The 25,161-nt window shown below is 39.5% G+C and overlaps 1 protein-coding gene across 4 annotated transcripts in view; it reads right to left on the bottom strand.

Annotated features, from left to right (window-relative positions):
* The window catches only part of XB5818699.L (provisional ortholog of coiled-coil domain containing 50 L homeolog), a 77,173-nt gene that overhangs the window by 40,244 nt on the left and 11,768 nt on the right, over positions 1–25,161 (bottom strand). For 2 of the 4 annotated variants that reach the window (XM_018226099.2, XM_018226098.2), the window contains exons 2-4: positions 17,229–17,345; positions 5,031–5,093; positions 3,656–3,785 (exon numbers count right to left, since the gene is read on the bottom strand). In XM_018226099.2, coding sequence (XP_018081588.1) covers positions 3,656–3,785; positions 5,031–5,093; positions 17,229–17,277 — 242 coding nt within the window. In that variant the 5' untranslated portion in view covers positions 17,278–17,345. Of the gene's footprint in view, positions 1–3,655; positions 3,786–5,030; positions 5,094–17,228; positions 17,346–20,211; positions 20,295–23,079; positions 23,248–25,161 lie in introns of those variants that run through there. The other 2 variants (XM_041569383.1, XM_041569384.1) reach the window with 2 other exon arrangements.

Below are 25,161 nucleotides of genomic sequence, written 5' to 3' on the forward strand. Positions count from 1 at the left end.
TCCATTAAATTTAAACCTGGTAATCAAGGCACTTCCTTTTGAAACAATGAATTAACTCTGTCTCAGAATGTTTGCAAATTTGCAGAAAGTCTGCAAATTTCATCAGGATGAGGTGGTGTTGTGGCTACTTACCTTCTATCTAAAGCCATCTTCATTAAAAGATAGATTCACTTTCTAGATGTGGGAAGAAGCTTACTATCCTATTTCAATTCAAAATGTTTTCACAAATTGTAATCCTTGTTAATGTTTTAGGAGTTACAACGGCTCAGAGACCATTGGGTCCTTTGGGGAGGCGCTTACTTTCATACTTGCTCTTTTTATCACGCTCCCTCAGATAAACATCAGAGATGGGGCTGGTTGATTGAACTTGGGTATAAATTGGTTACAGTCGAACGAGGGTCTAATCATTTTTAACCAGTGAATTTCTATTTGGCAAGGTATTCTTTTCTTCGTGGACTTCAAGGGTTGATGCTTTCCCTGATCAGTTCTGCCAAGTTGCAACTTGGAGTTCCTTTCATACTTTTATTCATCTTAGAGGCAGAATTTGGCTGTAGAGGTTTAGAAGCAGTTCTACATTATAGGAGAACTCCAACCTAAAACTGCTTTTGTGCTTAATAAAAAATGTAACCAAGCAACATTCCAATATACATTACTTAAATAATTCAACAGTCATTAGTAAAGGTAATTTTCTTTTATTATGCAAAACTGTTTTTGGGTGGACATCACCCTAAATCTGTCCTTCTCTGGTTGATCCTGTGCTACTGGTTAAAGGCTAAATGTATTCTTAACTTGAATATTTTTCTATCCTTCTCATAAAACAGCACAGGTAGGCTCTCTTGCTTAAATCAAAAATAATTTTATTGCTTTTTGTGTCTTTTTTTTACTAAGGGGTACCGCTCATTAAATGAGAATTAAACTCTGAGCAGCTGTTGAGAAGCTAAGATTAGGGGTCGTCACAAATTATCAAACAGAAAATGAGATTGGTCTGTAATATAAGATGATGCTACAAGGCTGATTATAAAATTCTAATGCCAATTGTGTTGGTTTTTGAGCTGCCCTGTAGTAATTAGTGGTGCTTGCGAAGCAAAGCATCACTACTGTTATCTTGCAAACTTATTTTTATTCTTCTTCCGTATGAAAGTTTGGCGCGTAACTAGTCCCGCACCGTTTGTCCTAGACCCATGAATGAGGTGTCAAATCGTGCGGCTTAATCGGGAATGGGGTGGTATGACTTTTCTAAGGGGTGGGTGGTTAATTGCCCCTTGCGGGGGCAATTAACCACCCCGAAAAGTCCCATAGATTAACATTGAGGCCAACTTTTGACGGATTCTAGCGCAGAGAGGGAATCTTGTAGAAACGTTAAATTTACCACATTTGAAGAGGTTTGCGACCTGTGTCAGATGATACCCCACACGAGGGTATAAGTTTTACCCCCGGGGCAGGAGAGGTCCCCAAATTTGCCCCATTGACTTATAATGGGGAATTTATCGAATAATTAGTTTGTCGCAGACCCATGAATGAGGTGTCAAACCGTTCAGCTTATTCGGGAATGGGGTGTTGTGACTTTTCTGTCCTATTTTGGGGACCCAAAAAAGTGAGCGGAGCCGCAAACAACCAATCAGATTTTCCCTATTGACTTCAATGAGAAAATGTAAACAGCTGTAATTCTCACAGTAATAAAGCCAGAGCTCCCAAACTTGGCACCGTGGGTCACTGGGTGACTGCGGCCAAAATTTACAAAAAGTGGGCGGAGTCTACAACAGCCAATCAAATTTCAGCCATTCAATTAAATAGGAAAATTTTAAACTGCTGCCGCTCTTAGACGGTTAATGGCAGCCTCCTCAAAGTTGGCACAGTTGGTCACTGGGGGACTGGGATTAAAATTAAGAAAAGTGGGTGGAGCCAAAACCAACCAATCAGATTTCTTTGATTGGTTTTAATGGGAAAAATTAAGAAGGCTGCCATTCTCTCAGTATTGATGTCAGGGACCTTGAATATCACAAATGTGGTCGCTGGGGGTTTCCACTTCAAGTTTAGAAAAAGTGGGCGGAGCCACCAACAACCAATCAAATTTCATTCATTGATTTTCAATAGAAAAAAATAGAAATGCTGCCATTTTTACACATTAAATGACAGCATTCCCAAACTTTGGTATGTTAGTCACTGAGTGACTGTGGTTCACAATTAGGAAAAAAAGGGGCGGGGCAACAACAGCCAATCAGATTTCAGCCTTTGACCTTAATGAAAAATGATAAACTGCTGCTATTATCACGGTTTAAATGCTAGGTGTACCAAACTTGGCTCAATTACTCACTGGGTGACTGCGGTCAAAATTTAGGAAAAGTGGGTGGAGCCATAAACAGCCAATCCGTTTTCACCTATTGACTTCAATGTAAAATTTTTGATTACCGCCGTTCTCACAGTTTTAAAACCGGAGGCCCCAAACTTGGCACTGACCATGACTAGGTAACTGGGGTTAAAATTCAGAAAAATGGGCGGAGCTTAAGACAGCCAATCAAATTTTACCTAACGCTATTCAATGGGAATATTTAAATTCCTGTCATTCTTACACTGTTAATGTAAGAGTGCTCAAACTTGGTCCATTTGGTGACTGGGTTGCAAATTTTTAAAAGTGGGCGGAGCCAAAAATAGCCAGTTTGTTTGGATTGATTTCAATGGTAAAATTTGGTTGGCTTTAAATTTCACCGGTTTAATCCGGATTCTACCAACTTTGTGTACTCTCTAGGCACCAGGGGCGACTGGGCAAGACACCCAACATATATGGGGGGCCTGAGTTTTGCCACGGCAAGCACCACTCACATTTTCTTCAGGAAATGTACCTCTCTAGTTATGTATATTAATTACTAATCAGCCTTATAGTGTGGCATTTATAGTCTATGTGTACTGTAAATTGTGAATGGGTCCCTAAATTCAATAAGTGACAGCAGTACAGAACATGTGCAGTGAATCAGCATAAAAGAAGGTGGGGAGCTACTGGGGCATCTTTGGAGACACAGATCTTGCCTGCTTAAGGGCTGTGATTGCATTGGGCAGGTACAGAAGCCCAAAACATAATGTACAACATTTCTAGCTACTTCTTTAGTTAAGCTTTAGTTCTTCATTAAAACACTAATGGAACCAGTTTCGAGCAAGCCTTTTAAGATTACCACAGGAACAGCTTCAAGAAATAGATGGAAAAGGAATCTCCAATTAGAATAAACCCAGCAATATACTAGGTCCGGTGAGTAGGCTTACTTACTGAGTGACCTGTTTGGGTACATTTACTTTTGGCACAGTGATTTGAGCATTCGATTGGGTATCAGCACTTCCACATCTGATTTTGTGTCTTGATAGGACATACTGCACTATAAGGATTTTATCTTTGTGCGCTTCCTTTCTAGTGTTTACAAATTCAGTTTGTGGATCCCATCCAGAGGGGAGGATAACAAGGAAGCTGCAAACATTATTTCACCTAACGGGCTTGCATCACCACATAGAAACGCTAATTTATTGTTCGACATTATAGAAACTATGCTCCCCCTATATAAGTGTTAGTGTTCCTTGCTATCCATTTTAAAAGTACAAGTGCAAAGGCTTTTTTCTTTTAGAAAGGGCCTAAAAGACCTAAAACCAAATTCCATGCTAAACAACTCACATTTCTTTTTGCTTTTCTAGGCTGAAGACCTTGCACTGCAGATCCTCTTCATCCTGGAGTTTCTTAGCAATTCGGATGTCCTTCTGGACAAGTTTGTTCTTCCGAATGTTAGAGGCGTAGTGCTGTTCAACTGCATAATTGAGAGGGTATCAGTTAGTTGTAGGAACAATCATCACATACTCCAACTTTAGGTGTTTTTATTTGGTTTTATCACGAATTTAGGTTATACAGTGGTTTCTAAGATCTCGTGAGCAAGGCCCTCTAAATCTATTTACCTGCTGTGAATATATAGAAACAGTAAGGGGCACATTTACTTAGGGTCGAATATCGAGGGTTAATTAACCCTTGATATTCGACCCTTGAATATCGAAGTCGAAGGATTTACCGCATTTAGTATGAGCGAACGGTCGAAGGAAAAATCGTTCGATCGAATAATTAAATCCTTCGAATCGAGGGATTCGAAGGATTTTAATCCATCGATCAAACGATTTTCCTTCGATCACAAATTGGTTATAAAAACTATGGGGACCTTCCCCATAGGCTAACATTGATGTTCGTAGCTTTTAGGTGGCAAAGTAGGTGGTCAAAGTTTTTTTTAAAGACACAGTACTTCGACTATCGAATGGTCGAATAGCTGAACGCTTTTTAGTTTGAATCGTTCGATTCGAAGTCGTAGTCGAAGGTCGAAGTAGCCAATTTGATGGTCGAGGTAGCCAAAAAAATACTTCGAAATTCAAAGTATATTTTATTCTATTCCTTCACTCGAGCTAAGTAAATGTGCCCCTTAGAGTATATAATATATGTCTGTATAAATGAACTAAGTATGACCATAAGTTAGCCCTTGGTTAAAGTACATTAATAAAGTTCAATTATATGGCTTTTTTGGAAGGGACAATCTATCTTGAAAAATACATTTATAAAAGCTTTTCATAGTATTTCTAGTAGACAAACTCACATAACTATAGAGTAATGACTTTAATTAACAAATATGTAATGTTTTACATTTCTCAAGTAAACACTGTAGCTGAAGCATGGATCATGTTTACAATAACTTGACCCTGCTTGCCTCACAACTGCTTGGTCGAAGGTAGAGATGAGATTACTGGGACTGAATGGGACTAAGACATCATCCACCCTTTATAACAAGCTCATGCAAGGCAGATGGGAGGGAGGAAGGATCAAAAATACAGTATTCAGGACTCATGACCACAATTACCAATAAATAAAAATTATTTTATTTTTAAAACTAGCCATAACAACTAAGCCTTTTTAAGACAATGCACATGTGCATTGCTTGTTTTTAAATATACCCAAGATCTTTTTTGGAGTAATAAATTCCAGCTCCAGGAAAATTGGCAAATGGTCTTAAACTTACTCTCCTGTTCCTGCAAGCAGTGAGCCAGGGCACCGTCTTCCAGCACTGCAAAGTCACGGCAAACTGAAAAGCAGAAAATGACAAAGCCATGAGCAAACATGAGATATCAGCATCATAAAGCAGGTGTCTTAACGAACAAAAACATCTGCTACACTAATTATTAACATTCATGGTAGAAAGTGAATGAACAAGTTAAGCAGCAGACTGTAACATGAACAAATAAAAAAATGAAAGGACAGCTTCAACATTCCTTCAGTGCCGTTCAAATACAGCACCCCATCTAAAGTTTCCATGCGCCCCAGAAAGAGCAAATATCTAAGGAGCAGGCTTAAAGGGGTGGTTCATTTTTACATTAACTTTTAGTATGCTATAGATCAGGGGTCCCCAACCTTTTGTACTCGTGAGCCACATTCAAAAATAAAAAAAGTTAGTGAGCAACACAGGCATGCAAAAACTTTCTGGGGTACCAACTAAGGGTTGCTATTTGGTGACCCCTATGTGTACTGGAAGACTACAGGAGGCTCTTTGTCACAGTACTACCTGGTTTTTATGCAACCAAAACTTGCCTCCAAGCCTGGAATTCAAAAATAAACACCTGCTTTGAGGCCACTGGGAGCAACATTCAAGGGGTTGGTGAGCAACATGTTGCTTGCAAGCTACTGGTTGGGGATCACTGCTATAGATTGTCTTTTTTTTAGCAAATTGGCAATAGGTCTTCATTTTTTTTAATAATCTTTGTATTATTTGCCTTCCTCTTCTACACCTTTCAAAGGGGGTTTACGGACTCTGGGAGCTTACAATTCTATTATTATTATTATTCTTACTTTCTATTCATTATCTTCTTATTCAGTCCCTTTCCTATTCATATTCATATTCCATATTCCTTTTAGTATGTTATAGAATAACCTATTCTAAGAAACTTTTCAATTGGTCTTCATTATTTATTTTTTTATCATTTTTTTATTATTTGCCTTTGCGGTCACTGACCCCATCTAAAAACAAATGCTCTGTAAGGCTCAAAATATATTGTTACTGCATACAGTTTATTACTCATCTTTCTATTCAGGCCCTCTCCTATATAGAGTCCTGCAGCGGGTCGGGTACCAGCGGGTTACCCACAAAAACCTGCGATACCCTGCAGGTTGCGGGTAGAAGTTCCAGGTGCGGGTGTAGACGCGGGTTGGCAGTTCTGCGGATTTGTGGGTCAGGCCACAGGTCTTCTCAATAGTGATTTTTACTCCTTTTTTCTGATCACGTCTACTTCCAATGAGGTCACTTCCGGTTTACAATGACAGCACTTTCTGTTTTACTCCCTTTTTTTTTTAATCATGCTTACTTACGATGATGTCACTTCTGGTTCACAATGACAGCACTTCATGATTCTTGATGGACAGTGGGTCCGGGTTGCGGATAAGGCACTTGCGGGTCGGGTAGCGGGTCCAAGCGGATAAGAATGTGTGTTAAGGGTCCGGGTTGCGGATTGCAGGTTGCGGGTCGGTATGGATTCCAAAAAATGGACCTGCGCAGGACTGTCTCCTATTCATATTCCAGCCTCTTATTCAAATCAATGCAAGGTTGCTAGAGCAACAATAGCAACCAGATTGCTACTGAATAAAAAGCTTTATAACCTCTCTCTACATCATACTAAGGGTAGGACTACACGGATGTTTTCGCACGATCCGACGAGCTGCGATAAAACGACTGCGTCTGGATCCCACAGTCGTATCGCTTTGGACACGTCTATCTTTTACCTTATTTCTGTCGCATGCGACTTGTCGCAGCGCATCGGATCATGCTTAAAACGACCGTGTAGTCCTACCCTAAAATAATTTAAAGGTGAACAACCTTTCAACAACTGCCTGATTGTTACGGTTGACAAACTACCCGGTTGTTAAGGTAAACAAGCCCCTAGCAACCAAAGAGCTGCTGAAATTCCAAACTGGGGAGCATCTAAACAAAAAATGTAAATATCTGAAACAACAAAAAATGAAAACCAATTGCAAATTGTCTCAGAATAGAATTGTCTATGGCATACTAAAAGTGTATTTAATGGTGAACTACCCCTTTAAATTGTCTGTTATTTAAATTAAAATTGCCTTTGCAATGTGAACAGCATCTGGGATATGGGTTGTTTAAAAGTTATTAGAACTTAGATACATTGATTGCTTTACCATTTGCAATACCACTTATCATCTGTTTTAATACATTTAACGCTTTAGAAGTAGACCTTTCCATCGTTCATGGAAACTGGTGAAGTGCATAGAATAAGAAAATGCTACTCCCATGGCCCTTCTTAAATCCCTCCTGCAATCCCAAAATACTTATGTGTCTGTGATGGCTGCTTTGATTGTTGTAATTCCTGTAAAGGTATTAAAGTCCCACAGCAGAAAAATCCTATACAAATATTTCTCATCTGCATTATGTGTGTGCATTTATGGGATCACTGATCCCTACTGCTCCTAAGTTGTTGCAGCAAATACAACAAAAATGCCTTGAGGCCACAATGCTCAACATAAAGATCGAGTGGTCCTGGCGTACAAGGTGATGAGTAAACATAGGAAAATATACAAAACAATATATTTACGGGAAAATTCCACTGCTCTGCTAAGCTCTTCTGCAAATAAACATTATAGATTTCAGCTGCACTAGCTGAAGGCAGATGCTAAATGAGATCATGCCCAAATGTACTAATTAAAGGATCATGAAAACATTTGGCTAAACACTGCCCACCCGAGAATATCATGAGATCATGGAACATACATAAAACTGTTTTTTGCACTCACTTTGCAATCACACAGCAATTAAAATGTCATAGTCATATAACTGAATTAAAGGGGCAGTACCATGTTCGTCATGCTGTACATGAGAGCGTCAACTATAATGAAATCACTGACTGAAAATAAAGTGTCAGTTTGGGACTAAGTTTGGTAAGCACACCCAAAACACTTTGTTGCTAGTGTTCCATAACACTAAAAAAAAAGTTATATTATTGCACTCTTAGTGAACGCTTCCCCTTGCTCTCCCCATTGGCAAAATAACAAATTTGGCAATAATTTGTTTAAAGGGGTCGATCACCTTTCAGCTAACTTTTAGTTTGTTATCAAAATGACATTTCCTAGCCACTGTTCAATTGGTCTTTATGTTTTATAGTTTTTTTTAGATGATTGACTCCAGCAGCTAAAAAAACGATTGCTCTGTGAGGCGACAATGTTATTGTTTCTTTTTGTTACTTATCTTTCTAATTCAAACCACTGGCTAGTTGCTAGTGTAAGTTGGACCATAGCAATCACATAGCTGCTAACATTCCAAACTGGAAAGCTGTTAAACAAAAAGCTAAATGATTAAAAAAAAACACTAAAAATAATAATGAATGAAGGGCAATTGCAAATTGTCTCAGAATATCACTCTCTACAGCATACTAAAAGTTAATTTAAAGGTGAACAACCCCATTAAAGTGCTTCAGACTTTCTCATGACTAACTAAGGTGTTGTTACCAGTGTTTCTGTGATAGGAGGTTTTTGGTTGTATGTCTGCCCTGTATGACCCTGCCTGTACCCCTCCTCTCTCTGGCTAGTATCCACCTACAGATTATGTCTGTCCCTGGACCTTACTGCTCTTCCTGGAGCCTAAACCCATTCTACAGCACCTACATGTAATATAAGCATGGACTAAGAGTTACAGAAGAACCTGAAGCTTGTGCTGCCCTGTCTCTTCCTGGGTAAACCACTAACAATCTTTGCATCACATTACTTGAAGAGTAGTTTTGCGAATGGAGAAGGCCCTCTTTTAAAAATTAAATAAAGAAAGCTGTCAAACTATATGCCCACTAACAGGAAGTTATGAGTTTTTAGAATCCAAGATGGCTTCCAACAGGAAGTGGCTAGTTATCAGTTCTAAAGATGGCCACAAACAGGAAATACAAACTAATTGAAGTCAGCAGCCACCTAAGAAGGCCAAACAGAACAGCAGATAAGCAACGATTCAACATTCTGAAGGCACAGGTAAGTTTACCCTCTTAATACTTTGCTCCAACCAGAGTAATTTCTATTCATTAGAAGAGGGTGCTCCACTCTGACTGTACAAATTAAACGCAGCTTTAGCTTCTCTTCTGCTTTCTATTTTAACTGATCTCTTCCTGATTTGATATTGTACCAGAGGAATTCTCTAAGGTGGTCAAGTGGTACAGAGTTACATTATGTACAAGAAAAAGTTGGAGATTCCATGTAGCAATCCAGAGCCAAAATTGCACAATACACAGCTACACACAATACCCATGGAATACTATGTGTAGTGCAGAATTCCTGCATAATGAACACACTCCAAATTTAGGTCACATGGTCTCTACACCAGCTCTATTCTGTTCCTGTCAGCAGACAGTGACACTACTACATGTTTGGTGTACACAAGCAAAAACAAATAACAGGATACACAATTACATACATCTGAATGTGGATAAAGATACTGTTACAACTAAAGGTAAGAAGTCATTTACACAGCGGAATAGATATATAGAGCTTTCCATACTTTTTTCCAGGCACAGGGGGGCATCTGAGTGGACGTAATCCACAGTAGCAATAGCAACAATAGATTACCAGTTGTTATTGTTGCTAAAAAAATATCTCTAATATAAAAGGTATTCCAGGCATAAGCAACCTGTGGTTGTTGTATTACATCTGTCTCCCAACATCTGCTTCAGCTCTTACAGCAGAGTAGGGGAATAACTGAGGATGCATTAAACAAGATCTAGAGGACCACTGGGTAATAGTGATGTGCGGGCTGGCCCGAAACCGGCAGTACCCATTGGTTTACCCGTGGTTCAGGCAGACTCATGCACAAAATCTTCGGGTCGCAGGCAGGTCCGGGTTTAGCTCTTCTACTGCTCTCCCTGGCCGCGACTTAGCACTGCTGGCTTCCAGCGCCTACATTGCTCCCGCCCAATTTATATAGAGGGGGAACAGCAGGCCGGTTGCGGGTTGGGAGAGGGCAGGTTAGGGTCAACCCTGTTGAATTTACACAGGTACAAACATAGTGATGTCATATTTGTGGCCGGCCCTGCCTACATGGAATAATACTATCTGTGCCTTCATGTATACAATTAAGAGGGCCCAGTTCTGAAGACAGGCCTTCATGTAAAAAGATGGAAATATATGCACAATGTTTAGAACAAAATAATAATCATGTCAGCCCTCACATTGTATTAAAGGGGCGGTTCACCTTCAAACAACTAGTTGTTTTCAGATAGATCACCAAAAATAAAAACTTTTTCCAATGACTTTCTATTTTCTATGTGTGACTGTTTTTTCTAATATTGAAGTGTCAAGTATGTTTTTTCACCTTCTGAAGTAGCTCTGGGAGGGGGGGTCGCCGACCCTGTAAACTGTTCTAAATTGATATATTTAGTTGATACATTGCTTATCTTTGTCCCTGCTGAGCAGAATCTCTGGGTTTCATTACAGGCAGCTGTTAGAATTGATACAATAGTTACTAATACTCCAGAGATGCTGCTGAGAAATGTATCAAAATACGTTTGTTGCAAAACTGTAACAGTTTAGAGTCTGCACCTGAATTACTGAGCTGCCAGACTCAAACACCAGAAACAGGGACATTACACTTTAAACTTAGATTTTGGAAAAACAGTAAAAAATAAATAATGGAAAGTAATTGGAAAAAGTCTTTATTTCTGGGGAAAAAACAACTGAGAATCGGTGCAGCTTAATCTATTTTCCAAGCAGCTGTATTCCCTAATTCGGCCAACACTGGCACTTTGTATCAACCCCTGGCAAAGCTCCAACCAAGGAAACAGTCTCAGCAAAAGACAAATTTCCATCTTTATAAGAGAGAGGCTGGATATATACACTCGTGACTACTGCAGAAAGTGTGGACCTAAATTGTACCCAGTCTACACACTTTTATAAAAACATACAAAAGAGAGGGGTATGATTGATGCACATTCCCTGGTCCCATTTCACTAGTCAATAATTATCTATGCAAATAGATGTATTTACAAAAACAGGGGGTTTTAGTTACAAAGTTATGATAATAAAATTCATACCACCATACCACTTTTAGGCAAACCCGTAAAGGTGGCCATATACAGGCATGGGACCTGTTATCGAGAATACTCAGGAGCTGGGGTTTTCTATATTTAACCATTAAATAAACCTAAGTACAATGGGTTTGCTTCCAATAAGGAGTAATTATATCTTAGTCTGGATCAAGTACAAGGTACTGTTTTATTATTACAGAGAAAAAGGAAATAATTGTAAAACATTTGGATTATTTGGATAAAATGGGGTCTATGGGAGAGGGCATAATTCAGAGTTTTCTGAATAATGAGTTTTCAGATAACGGATCCAGTACCTGTAGAAGCCTGATTTGCACATTATCTACTTGATTGCCCTGCAGGCTGAAAATATAGATACCATACTAATATACGTGCTTGGCCATTGTGATTGGACCAGCTGGAAGTGGAGAGATATGGTTGACTGGTTAACTGATGAAAATGTTTCAGTCATGGCAGGTAATCCACTGAAATAGCAGTATTATTGGTCTAAATCGCCCTATAACTGGTGTCCTGATGTTGAGGCAGTAAATAATTCTTATTCTTATCCTATACATATTAGCTGGCCTTCAGTTTTTATAGGTTATAGATTATTTGCCTTCTTCTTCTGCCTCTTTCCAGCTTTCAAATGGGGGTCAATGACCACCGCAGCGAAAAGATTTTACTCTGTAAGGCTACAATTTTATTATTTTTACTTTTCATTCTTTATCTTATATAAAGATACACATTATACAGGTATGGGATCCATTTTTTGGAAATCCGTTATCCAGAACACTCAGAATTACGGAAAGGCAATCTCCCATAGACTTCTTTTTATCCAGATAATCCAATTTTTTTAAATTATCGCCTTTTTCTCTGTAATAATAAAACAGTACCTTGTACTTGATCCAAACTAAGATCAAAGCAAAACCAGCCTATTGGATTTATTTAATGTTTACATGATTTTCTACTAGACTTAAGTTATGAAGATCAAATTATGGAAAGATCTGTTATCTGGAAAAATCCAGGTACCATACATGTATAGATAACTTTATAAATTGATAAAAAAAAATTCCAGGCCATGTTAATCTCATCATTTCAGCAGAAAATAATGTTAAATCAGGAAAGAATATTAAATCAGGACTGAACATTTTTTTATATAATTTGGAAAAACAACTTGAGATAAAATTGTCCCATTATGTACAGAGGACTTAATTTGTTTTCTGTGTTAATTGTTGAATTATCACACAACAGTTCTGTTAACTATGAAATAGTGTTTCAGCAGTTGCTAGTATTTCAGGTTTAGTTGCCTGTGGGTAGGACCCCAGCTCTAATATACAACTGCAATAAATATGTAACTCACCAGAAAGGAGATAAAAAGTGATATCACCAAAGAAAATAGAAACCTCCTATGCATTTTTATGACAACATGTATGTTTATAGTCTGCATGGAAGTTAAATTCCTTATAACTGATTACAGGAAAGTACAGCATTCTAATTAAAAAAAAGCATTAAGCTTTTAGCAATCACTGTTCAAAACATGACCTTAAAGTTATCTCAAGATTTCCGTTTACAGAAATACATATTCGAAGAATTACAAAAGAAATACAGTTACAAAGTACAAACAGAGATTACATTTTACTGTAACTACACAATGCCTTTCTAAGAATAGCTAATATTCACTCAACAAAAGAGAATAAATCAAGTTTATATGAGAGGGCTCTGGGAATTTGGGTTCTGGGCTGTAACTCAACAATAATTTCCCCTCCTACACAATTAAGTTTAGCAGAAGGAAGCACAAATTGTACTTTTAACATTACTATAAATTATTTAGAGAGTACTGAAGACAAGATACTCTGTACAAGAAGGCAGCAGACAACAAGGAGGGTTGCAGAAATAATTACTACCGATTACAGCTTTTTACCATAGATGGTTGCAATATTTTTGACCCCAGTCTCAGGAGCGCATGTGGTTTGCAAATTCTGGCTCACGCATTCCCTTCTTGTGTCCCAAATCCTCACTGTGATGGGACAAAGCAGACTGTTTGAGAAGGAAGTTTGTATCTCTGTACAATCAACTATCGTGCAGTTTGCCGAATAACAGAAAAAGAGAACATTCGTGTGTGCACAGGGCCGGAACTAGGGGCAGGCAGAGTAGGTGCCCACCTAGGGTGCAATCATGATGGGGGGGGCACACTTTTAAGGGGCTTTTGTTTTCTTAAACCACCTATTCCAACCCCCTCTTGCCCGTGATTTGTACTGCGGGCACTCCCCACCTCCCTCTTGGCAGCTGCTGGCACAGGTACATATTTGTGGGCAATATGGTGGACTTTTGGCTTCTGCTGGCACAGATACATATTTAGCGGCAATATGATGGATTTTTCGCTCCTGCTGGCACAAGTAAATATTTGGGGCCAATATTGTGGAATTTCTGTCTGCTGCTGGCACAAATACAGATTGGGGGCATTATGAAAGATTGGCCACTGCTGGCACAGGTAGAAATGGGGGTTATAGGATAGGTGCTGGAACAGGTACACATATGTTTGGGGCATTGTGATGGATTTTTGGCTTCTGCTGGCACAGGTACAAATTAGGAGCAATATGGTGATTTTGTTTGGCTGCCACTTGCATAATTACAGACTGGGGGTAACACTATGATGGATGTTTTGTCTTATGCTGGCACAAGTACAGATTGGGGGCTTGGGGGCAATCTGAGGGATTGACTTCCGTTGGCACAGGTACAAATGGGAGTAATATGATAGGTGCTGGCACAGGTACATGGGGCAACATATTGGCTGCTGGCACAGATACTGGGGGCAATATGAATGGTAAGGTAGGAAATGGTAATGTAGGACCAGGGGGGGGGGCACTGATTGAAGCCCTTGCCTAGGGTGCCAAAATACCTTGTGCCCCAGCCCTTTGTGTGCAGCAGTAGAACATACAGAAGTGAGTCCTTCAGTTTTCAGCAATGACAATAAAATGGTCACATTGGCATTTTATGCTGGGAGTCAATGGGCCCTCTGATTGTGGGACTTACTAGCTTTTTTTCACTGTGTAGACAGTACAACTGCAATATATAAAGTGATTGTGCCTACAACTATACAGTAGGTATGAATATATATATTTTTTTTTTTCAAACACCACATGTTTTTCACTGCTACCATGTGCCAGCTTTTATGTCTTAAAATATTAGGAGCCCCATATTAAAGGAGAACTAAAGCTTAAATAAAGAAGAAGGGCAAAAATGTTGTATATTATATTTTTGGGCTTCTGTACCAGCCCAAGGCAACCACAACCCTTTAGCAGTACAGATATGTGTCTCCAAAGATGTCCCTGTAGTCCACCTCTTCTTTTCTGCTGATTCTCTGCACATCAGCGTTGGACTCGGGGATCAGTGACCCACTGGGCTTGCTGCCTCAGGGGCCCCTTAGCCTCAAAGTCCCCTCTCCTCCCAGCTGCAAAGCCCCACCCCAATACCAGCTGCATCAGACTGTAATGATCAACCCTGTAGCATCAGCTTATATGACAGGCAAACCTCATTTTCTCCTTGATTATTAGTGAGACCCCTAAGCTTAACTTCTCAATAGCTGTCCAGAGCACAGAGACATTCCTAACAAAATCCATGATGGGAAACTCCTGTGTCAACAGACCTGGATCATTACTACTATAAAGATGCTTAACCTCTAGGCTGGTTCAATACATAAAATATTTCTAGCCATATGCATTTTTAGGGTTCAGTTCTCCTTTAACCTTAAAGAGACATATAAATACATATGCTGGGCAAGATATGCATACAAACAAAGACCTACACGTAACTTAAAACCTTTTCTAGCATGCTCTAATTCAGAGCTATAAATCGATTTGCAGGCTGCAGTTAACTGGCTTCATGTTTAAAGGAGAACTAAAGCTTAACTAAAGAAGTAGGCTATGTTTTGGGCTTCTGTACCAGCCCAAGGCAACCAGAGTCCTTTTGCAGGGAAGATCTGAGTCTCCAAAGATGCCCCTGTAGCTTCCCATCTTCTTTTCTGCTGATTCACTGCACATGCTCTGTGTTGCTGTCACTTACTGAGCTTAGAGACCCACTCAAAATATACAGTACACATAGAATATAAATGTCACAGGCTGATTAGTAATTAACTACATGGCAGCAGAGAAACCAGTGCAACTAGCATATGAGAATTTAATAATCAGCTCTGTAGCATCAGCTTATATTACAGGCCAACCTCATTTTCTGCTAAGCTTAGCTTCTCAACAGCTGCTCAGAGCTCACTGAGCATGTGAGTGTCGCAAGATGGTGACCCCCTGTGACAAGTTTGAAGTCCTGGATCATTGCTGCTATTGAAAAGCTGAAACTTTACTCTGGTAAGTTCAGTTTATGAGATACGGCATTTTTAGCCATATTCATTTTTAGGGGTTAATTCTCCTTTAACTATAAAATTATTCGAGTTAACATGGGAAATGTTACATAAAGCATTCCTGATATTAGCATTCTCTAGTCTAGGCACTTTGCTGTAGAAATGCTCTCCAATTGTGACTCCCAGAGTGCCAACTCTGATTCTCCAGACTCCCAGGTAACTCCCCTGTTGAGAGTATTCAGTAATGAAAACATACTAGAAACTTCAGTCGAAAAAGCAAAACTGTGTATTGTTGGCCACTGATTATCTAACTATTCATAAAATTACAGAAAAGCACCTGGGCAGTTAGTCTGGACACAGCTGCATGCAGTAGCAATATCACCACTAAAATCATAAAGGCAGAACTTTACTACTGCTTTTTAGAGAATCTTTTATGGAAAGAATAGACTTAGAGCTATGCAATGAATGATTAGAAATTATTTTAATGTATTTATTAATGCCCAGTTTATGTTCTCAATCATGTTCTAATTCGAAAGTTCTTTATATTAATCATAGTAATTATATTTACACCTATATGGTGGCACTTTTTAGCCTGCCTTTCCATGACCTCACAGGCTGGTGAATAATTGGTGGGTGAGGTACAGCAGATCTAAGGAGGGGGAAGTGGAGGAGAAAAAAAGAAGGAACTTAAAGGAGAACTAAACCCCCCTAGTAACAATAGCCACCCCTTAACTACCTTCCATCACCCCTCACCTCACCCTCCCCACACTGTTTATTAGACAGAAAGGTGCCCCTGAAAAAAAACCTGAGCCTAAAATTCAGAGCATCGCAGCGGAGTTGCCTGTTCTTTCGGGTCTCTTTGCCGAAACTAAGCCTGTGGAAGCATGCACAGTTAAAGCCGTTTTCTGACTAGGCCCAACCACATGCATCCTTTTTCCTCGAAAAACATAAGAATCCTGTGTTAATCATCATTTAAAAAAGACTGCTTTACCAATAAATGTTCTATAGGCAAACAAGCCAGACCGAAATATATATATATTTATATAAAAAAAATGCATAACTTGCTTTAATATACAGTAGGAGACTACAACTTGCTAACTTTCTTCCACTGTATTAACATATCTCCCTGCTAGTCAATGATATATTGCAAGCTAAACAAGCAACATTCACAAGAAATGGCACTGGAAAAAGTGCATAGACTTGCTTTGTAGCTCTCTTGGTTTCTACTGATTGGTTACCAGGCATTTCCCAATCAGTGACTTGAGGGGGGCCACATAGGAATTGCAAACTCACTGAACAGTTATGTCCCCATGTGGCTCCCCTTAAAGTCGCTGACTAACTCAGAGTTAGAGAGCTGAAAAGAAGGAAGTTGGGTTTTGGCTATTAGGTTAAACATTCAGTTACTCCAGCCTTTATATATTGCATTTTTTTATTTTTTTATACTTTTTTAGGAGTTACATCAGTAAAGAAAAACTAGCCTCCCCCAATGCATTTGTAGCCAGCACCTGCCATAAACAGTTCCTTCCCTGTCCCTACCTAAATCATACCAAAAGACTCTAGAATACAACCCTGCCCATACTTGATCTCCAAATGCAGAGCAGAGCAGTGACATTGGAGGCAACCATATTTGGGGCATTTCAGAAATATTGCTTGTAAATTATAATATTAAACACTGCAGTTCACACACAGAAGGCAACTGGGTTGTGGAAGTCAAGTAAGTAAAACTTGTTGACTCTGTCTCCTTAAACTCTCCTGTCTAAAAATGTTAGGAGGTTCAAAGCAAAATAAAGTCACAGTTACTTACCATCATTGACCCGGGGAAGATTGGATTTGTCTATTGGAATGTGGGTCATATTGTGCTATTTAACTGTTTTTAGCCGGTGGTGCCTTAATTCACATCTATGAAACCTGAATATAGAAGCTGCAAAGAAAAAAACAAAGTCGTGTTATATTTCCGACAATCTGCAGATCGGTCAAGCAAAACATTTTTGTTCATGACATTTTTATTCAAAAATGTCAGGGGTTTAGAGAGTTCTAAGTGAACAACACCTTCGGGTGAAAGGTAAAAACACTGCTTGGAGTAGTCACTGGCGTGGGCCTTTGTAACGCTCACTTGTGTGTTAGTAATAAAATCTCTTAAAAGAGAAGGAAAGCTACAGAAGCATCACTTCCTGCCCGAGTCTCTCCCAGCTCACTCATAGCTCTGGGTTCTGCTTACAGCAGGGAGGGGAGGAGCAAACTGAGCATGCTCAAGCCATAGCCCAGGAAGGTTTATGCTGAAAACAGGAAGTCTGATACAGAAGCCCATGTGTACACAATAGAAGGAAAGAAATGCTGTGTTTATTTTGACAGAGGACATTACTTTGAGGGTTTACTGGTGTATTTATATAGACCTTTCTGATAAAGCTTACTTAATTTTAGCTTTTCCTTCTCCTTTAATCAGGTAGACTGGATAAAGCATTTAACCCACTACTGCTTTATCAAGAGCCAAACCTGCTACCACTGGCTTCCATAAACTCAAAAGTGTGATAGGGAGAAGTGACCCAGAAATACCTATTTTTATACCCCTTCCCCCCGGGTATATACCCGCTTCCACATTTCATTTGTTGTACCAGCAACCTGCCTAATACTAGGATTTTTTGCAGGTACACAACCTGCTCAAGAGCTCAACCAACTACAGATTAAGTGCTTTGGTTGACTGGAATTGACAAATGGATAATGACATTTGCAGGCAAAATGCCCCCTAGTTACTACATTCCCCTGACATACAGTAGATAGCCTTTTTAAAACAAAATAGTGACAGGCATGTAAAGCTTGAAAATGTGGTATAGAAATTGGCTTGAAACCATAAGTTGCAGGCAGTTTTCATTAAAACAGGTATAGGATCTGTTATCCAGAAAGCTCCAAATTAGAGGAAGGTCATTTCCCATAGACTCCATTTTAATTAAATAAATAAAATGTTTAATAACAGTTTCCTTTTTCACTGTAATAATAATGACAGTGCCTTCTACTTGATCCAAACAAAGATATATTTAAACCTTATTGGAGGCAAAACAATCCAGTTGGGTTTCTTTAATGTTTAAATTAATTTTTATTATGGTGGTGATCCAAATTACAGAAAGCCCCATGACCCAAAGATAATATGTGCTCTGTGCCATGAGCCTATTTGTTGCTAGTAAGTTACGTCCGTGTAGTCCTACCCTTAGTTTGTGAGTTTACACCCGTCATATATCAATGAGGAAAAAAAGTCTTTCTGGCACTATCGGTTTTTATCTTGTTGGATGAAGACGCAGCATTCACATTTGACAGTCGTGTCATGTCGGATGGAAAATTTTACATGTAGTTTACGCATCCGATTTTTGTATCAGTCCCATTGTATTTTAACCCACACAACAACTTTAAACTTGTAGGATGCGTTTTGTTGATCCTTCTAATGCTGCGATTTCATCCGACAGTCGGATTAATGTAGTTGTAACATGCGATTTCTCAAGGTAAGGCAAGTTGCTGGTTTCAGCGTGCAAATATCAAATAATATCTTACTGTAGCTTCCAAGGAGCCTGTGTCTCACTCCCCAAAGTAATCAGAATCAGGGCCGGGCCAAGGTATTTCGGCACCCTAGGCAATGGCTTCAATCAGCGCCCCCCCCCCCCCCCCCCGTTCAGCGTTTACCATTTCCCACATACCATTAAGGTTTTATTTTTTAATAAAGAAATCTTCCAAGACATTAATGAATGAAAGTTTTCATTTATATAAATATGTAATGTTAACAAAAAAAAATAAAAGTACAATAAAAATGTAAGAAAAACCAAAACACCATTTTCAGTAGGATCATTTTATCCTATCAAACAATTTTCAAGTAGAGAGCAAATAAAGGGTTCACTTAACACCAATACTGGAATGTCCACAACATGTCAGCTGCCATCATTTAGCCACATAAAATTAGCTCCCACTTCTTCATTGCCCCCATATACCAGTGCTAGCAACCATCATACTGCCGCCATCTGTATCTATGCCAACAACAGCCAATCTCTCATATTGCCCCCAAGCTGTACCTGTTCCAGGCTGTCAGCAGCAGCCACAAAATTATCATTTTGCCCCAGTCATCTATGCCAGCAGCAGCCAAGCTATTGCCCCCAAATCTGTACCTATGCCAGCAGCATCCACTCCATATTGCACCCAAATCTGTACATGTGCCAGTAGCCACCATATTGCAGCCTTCATGCACCTGTGCCAGCAGTCATCATATTGCCCCCTGTACCTGTTCCAGCAAGCCCAGTAGCCATCATATTGCCCCCAAACTTTACCTGTGCCAGAAAGCCCAGTAGCCGCCATCATACTGCCCCCCTTTACCAGCAAGCCCAGTAGCCATCATACTGCCCCCCCTGTACCAGCAAGCCCAGTAGCCATCATCCTTCCCCCCCTGTACCTGTGCCAGCAATCCCAGTAGCCATCATACTGCCCCCTGTATCAGCAAGCCCAGAAGCCATCATACTGCCCCCCCCTGTACCTGTGCCATCAAGCCCAGTAGCCATCATACTGTCCCCCTGTATCAGCAAGCCCAGAAGCCATCACACTGCCCCCCTGTGCCAGCAAGCCCAGTAGCCATCATACTGCCCCCCCTGTACCAGCAAGCCCAGTAGCCATCATGCTGCCCCCCTGTACCTGTGCCAGAAATCCCAGTAGCCATCATACTGCCCCCTGTATCAGCAAGCCGGTAGCCATCATACTACCCCCCCTGTACCTCTGCCAGCAAGCCCATCAGCCATCGTATTGCCCCCAATCTTTACCTGTGTCAGCAGGAATTTTTAGAAAACTAGCCCAGGCGGATTTTCTCTGCTCTTCAAATGCCTTCGGTGTGAGCCACACCAACGCGCCATCTCTCTATTCTCTGCCTCTCTCTGCTGCCTAGTCGTGTCAGTGATGTAAATTGACGCATGCACACACGGTGCGCCACCTAGTGCGCACATGCTGCACTGCAGCATATTGAATGGAAGGTACTACTACTCGCCGGTACAAGGGTGGTGGAGGGAAGCGGGGTGGCAGTGGGGAGGCAGCGGGGAGGTGGATTCCACCCACAGTATTCAATTCTGTAATGCTACAGAGGGTTGGGGCGGCAGATTATTACAGTAAATACTATTAAAGGCCAAGCAATTAAAAAAATGAAAAAGAGAAAAAAAAATTCCCCATTAAAAGTGCAGATTTTGTAGCATTCTACAAAAGCTTGTGCTGTTGCTTGTTGTTGCGCGGCCTACCGTGGTATTGCATGGATACAATCTGACCCACAAAATCTGATGAAAAATGCTGGTGTAGTTCTACCCTTGTGTACAGCCATGCATCTAAATGAATTAGCCATGCAGTTGTGGATTCCATATGTGTTCGGTTGTAAAGGGGTGAGGTGGCAACCCAGATTATTGCCCTTCAACGAATGTTAGTAAATTCGTTACGAATGTTAGTAAATGAGCCCCATGGTCCTTAATCATACCCTCAAGGGCAACTCTGTTATAGCTTCAGCCCCTGTTGTATTTCATCACTTTTAAAAACCCTAGTTCTGCATTGATAACACAGGTACATATAAGCTTCTTTAGGTTTTGGACCTAACTTACCTCGGTTTAACTTGAGTTAACTTTTAGTATGTTATAGAATGTCCTATTCCCAAAATAAATTGTAGTTGGTCTTCATTATTTATTTATTCATTTTTTAATAGTTTTTGAATTGTCGTCTTCTGACTTCCCAACTTTCAAGTGGGGGTCACTGACCCCAGCAGCCAAAAACTATTGCTCTTTAAAGCGACAATTCTATTGATATTCTTACTTTTTATCACTTAACTTCCTATTCATATTTATATTTCAGTCTCTCATCCAAACCACTGCCTGGTTGCTAGGGTATACAAGACCAAAACAATCAGCTAGCAGCTGAAATACCAAACTGGAGAGGTGCTGAACAGAAAGTTAAATAACTGAAAAAAACACAAAAAATAAAATATGAAGACCAATTGCAAACTGTATCAGAGCAAACTGAGCATGTTCCCATCTACTTTATTTATTGTTTTAATAAAACCCCCAGGGAATAAACACATTTAAACTTAAGCACCATGCATAACACTGAACTTAAGGGGATGTTTTAAAATAGTAGAACTAGACTAATTATTTAGTACAGTTTACAGCAAATCTTTGAAACGATGTACAACTTGCAGCTAGCAAATGTTGCTTCTAAAACAGACTCTCCTTTTTACCCCATATACGCATTTACTGAAATCTGTTTCTTATTAGCTCATCTATTCCATATAAGAGCACTTCAAATGGGTTTGCCATCTTTTTATGTTCTCTGTGAAAAATATGTGGCTTGAACTAAATCCAACCGTCACACAGGCGTGTCTTCTGGATATCCATACGAAGCTCAATCATATGAAAAGCATGCTCTTAAAGGGATATTCACCTTTAGATTAACTTTTAGAATGGTGTACACATTGATATTCTAAGACAATTTGTAATTTTTACTTGCAGTTATTTAGCTTTTTGTCCAGCTAAATATGCTACATATGAGATGTTTTATGCAATATATTATCTTATCTTACTAGAGACCTACTATGTTTGGGGGGTATCGTTTTCCTTTAAAGCTTAACCACCCCTTTAAGATCATTAAGAAGGGGGTTACTGTTACCTAAGAAACAGTTTTATATAAATTGCTATTTCTAAGCATATGTTGTAGGTACAGGTCTTAGCAAAAATCACATGGGACTTTTGTTGCCTTAAAGGGGTTGTTCATCTTTAAATTAACGTTTAGTATGATGTAGAGATTGATATTATAAGACAATATGCAATTGGTTTTCAATTTTTATTATTTTGATTTTTGAGATATTTAGCTTTTTATTCAGCAGCTCTCCAGTTTGCAGTTCTAGAAATCTGGTTGCTAGGGTCTAGGGATGCACCGAATCCACTATTTTGGATTCGGCCGAACCCCTGAATCCTTGGCGAAGGATTTAGCCGAATACCGAACTGAATCCGAACCCTAATTTGCATATGTAAATTAGGGATGGGAAGGGGAAAACATTTTTTACTTCCTTGTTTTGTGACAAAAAGTCACGTGATTTCCCTCCCCGCCCCCCGAATCCTGCTGAAAAAGACAGAATCCTGGCCAAATCCTGAACCGAATCCTGGATTCGGTGCATCCCTACTAGGGTCCAAATTCCATGAATTGATTTGAATAAGAGATTGGAATATGAATAGGAGAGGCCTGAGTAGAAACCCGAGTAATAAAAAGGATCAATAACGATATATTTATAGCCTTACAGAGCATTTGTTTTTTAGATGGGGTCAGTGACCCCCATTTGAAAGCTGGAAAGAGTCAGAAGAAGAAGGCAAATAATTCAAAAACTATAAAAATTAAATAACGAAGGCCAATTGAAAGGTTGCTTATAATGCACCATTCTATAACATAATAAAAGTTAACTTGAAGCTTAACCACCCCTTAAACATCTCTTTAGGGTACACTGGTGTAAAACATCAGACAAGTGGAAGATCGTTTAAGGGCTTGCAAGCCATAGACCAATATATCTAATGCTAAGCCCACTGTTTCTGAGACGCTGGTAGAAGAAGCACACAAGCAACATACGTTTATAAGGATGGCCTACTGCACAACCGGGAGTCAGGACTCACCTCTGTATGGGAGCTCAAAATGGATACTGTGGAAATCGGTGGAAATCGGTGGCCCCAAAAAACACACAGAGCCTTTAGACAGGCACTCAAACCAAACTTAGAAGCAGGACATGGCCCTAGAAATGCACCAACTTTGTACTTTGCCCCTCTTCTGGAAGTGCCAGCGCTACAGAAAAGCTAAGAATAAAACGAAAAGGAAACTAACAATGCTGTAATACATCCTGCTTTAGAAAGCCACAACTGAGTCCTGAACAACAAATTCCCATTTGCAGTAGTTCAGTCAACATCTGCGTATCAATAGGTCACTTGGTAGTTTGTGCATCTGTTGCTAGTGGCCCAGAGGTCATGAATACTCCTGATTGAACTGGATGTGTCGGAGCAGCTGTACAGCATTTGTTTTGTTCTTTCCCATACCAAACTGTTTGGCCTTTAGAGTCCTACAGTTGATTTAAACAGTAATGGCTGCCTCAGATATTACGCATTCCTGATATTAGCTTTATGCAGCATGTGTAACATAATAAGGACAAGATCAATGGGGGACACAGTGGCTCTGGTTAGTATTGCTGCTTTAAAGGTGTTGTTTACTTTTAAATACACTTTTAGTATGATGTACAGAGTGATATTCTGAGACAATTTGCGTATGGGTTTTAATTGTTTATTATTTGTAGTTAGTTAGTTATTTAGCCTTTTATTCAGCAGCTCTCCAGTTTGCAGTTTCAGCAGCCTGGCTGCTAGTGCCCAAAATTACCATATTCATATGAGACTGGAATATGAATAGGAGAGCAACAACAACGCTCTGTGTTGCTGTCAGTTACTGAGCTTAGGGACCGACCCAAAATGTACAATGCACATAGAATATAATGGTCACAATATAAGGCTGTTTAGTAATTAAAACAGATAATTGCTACATGACAGCACAGACACCAGTGCAACTAGCATGATAATTTAATAATCTGCCCTGTAGCTTTATCTTATATTACAGACCAACCTTATTTTCTGCTTGATAATTTGCGACAACCCCTAAACTTAGCTTCTCAACAGCTGCTCAGAGCCCACTGAGCAGGTGAATGTCGCAGACACTTTCCCAAGATGGTGACCCCCTGAGACAAGTTTGAAATCCTGGATCATTGCTGCTATTGAGAAGCTGAAAATTTAGGCTGGTGCAATAAGTTCAGTATATAAAATATGACATTTTTAGCCATATTCATTTTTAGGGTTTAGTTCTCCTTTAACTGGCTTCTGTTAAAACAGGACCTTAGATTGTAAGCTCTGTAAAGCATGATGCTGCTATAGAAATAAAAGATCATATTAATTATTTTTGGAGGATCAAATTTACATCACAGATTACATAACTGCTGGGGTGATCACTAAAATCTCCCAGCAATTCCCAGTAGGGTCTGAATATGGCTATAATTTATAGGCAAGTGAAAGAAGCCGGCTGAAATTTCCAAGCCATACTCGCCAATCACAAGGGAGTTTCAGCGAGATGTGTCCAGCTTGGAAAAATATTTGCCTGCATGCCGGATTATTAGGGGAAAAATTCCCTGTTTGTTCACTAACATTTTATCTCAACATATTAAGGTTTTCAACATTAAAACAGCTGCAATTTTTTTTTTTCTACTAATATACTGGTTTTACAGACTGACATATTTATTAGGGATAAAACAAATCCAGGATTTGGTTCAGTATTCAGCCAGGATTCAGCCTTTTTCAGCAAGATTCAGCCAAATCCATGTGCCTGGTTGAACCAAATCTGGCGTAATTTTTAACCATGCTCCTTTGCCCTGATTTTGCATATGAAAATTAGGGTTCGGAATCAGTTCAGTATTTTGCGAATCTTTTACAAAGGATTTGTTCAATCCCAAGTATTTATAAGGGTAAGACTACACAGACATTTTTGGCACGATCTGACAAAACGCATGCGATGGAAATAAGGTAAGAGATAGAAATGTCGGATGAAGGCCATCTCCGATAGGCAACATTTTAATCAAATAATTCACATTTTTGAAAATGATTTCCTTTTACGACCTTGTACTTGATGGCAACTAAGATATAATTAATTCTTATTGAAGACAAAACAAT

Source organism: Xenopus laevis, chromosome 7L (assembly GCF_017654675.1).
Source record: "Xenopus laevis strain J_2021 chromosome 7L, Xenopus_laevis_v10.1, whole genome shotgun sequence".
NCBI lineage: Eukaryota > Metazoa > Chordata > Amphibia > Anura > Pipidae > Xenopus > Xenopus laevis.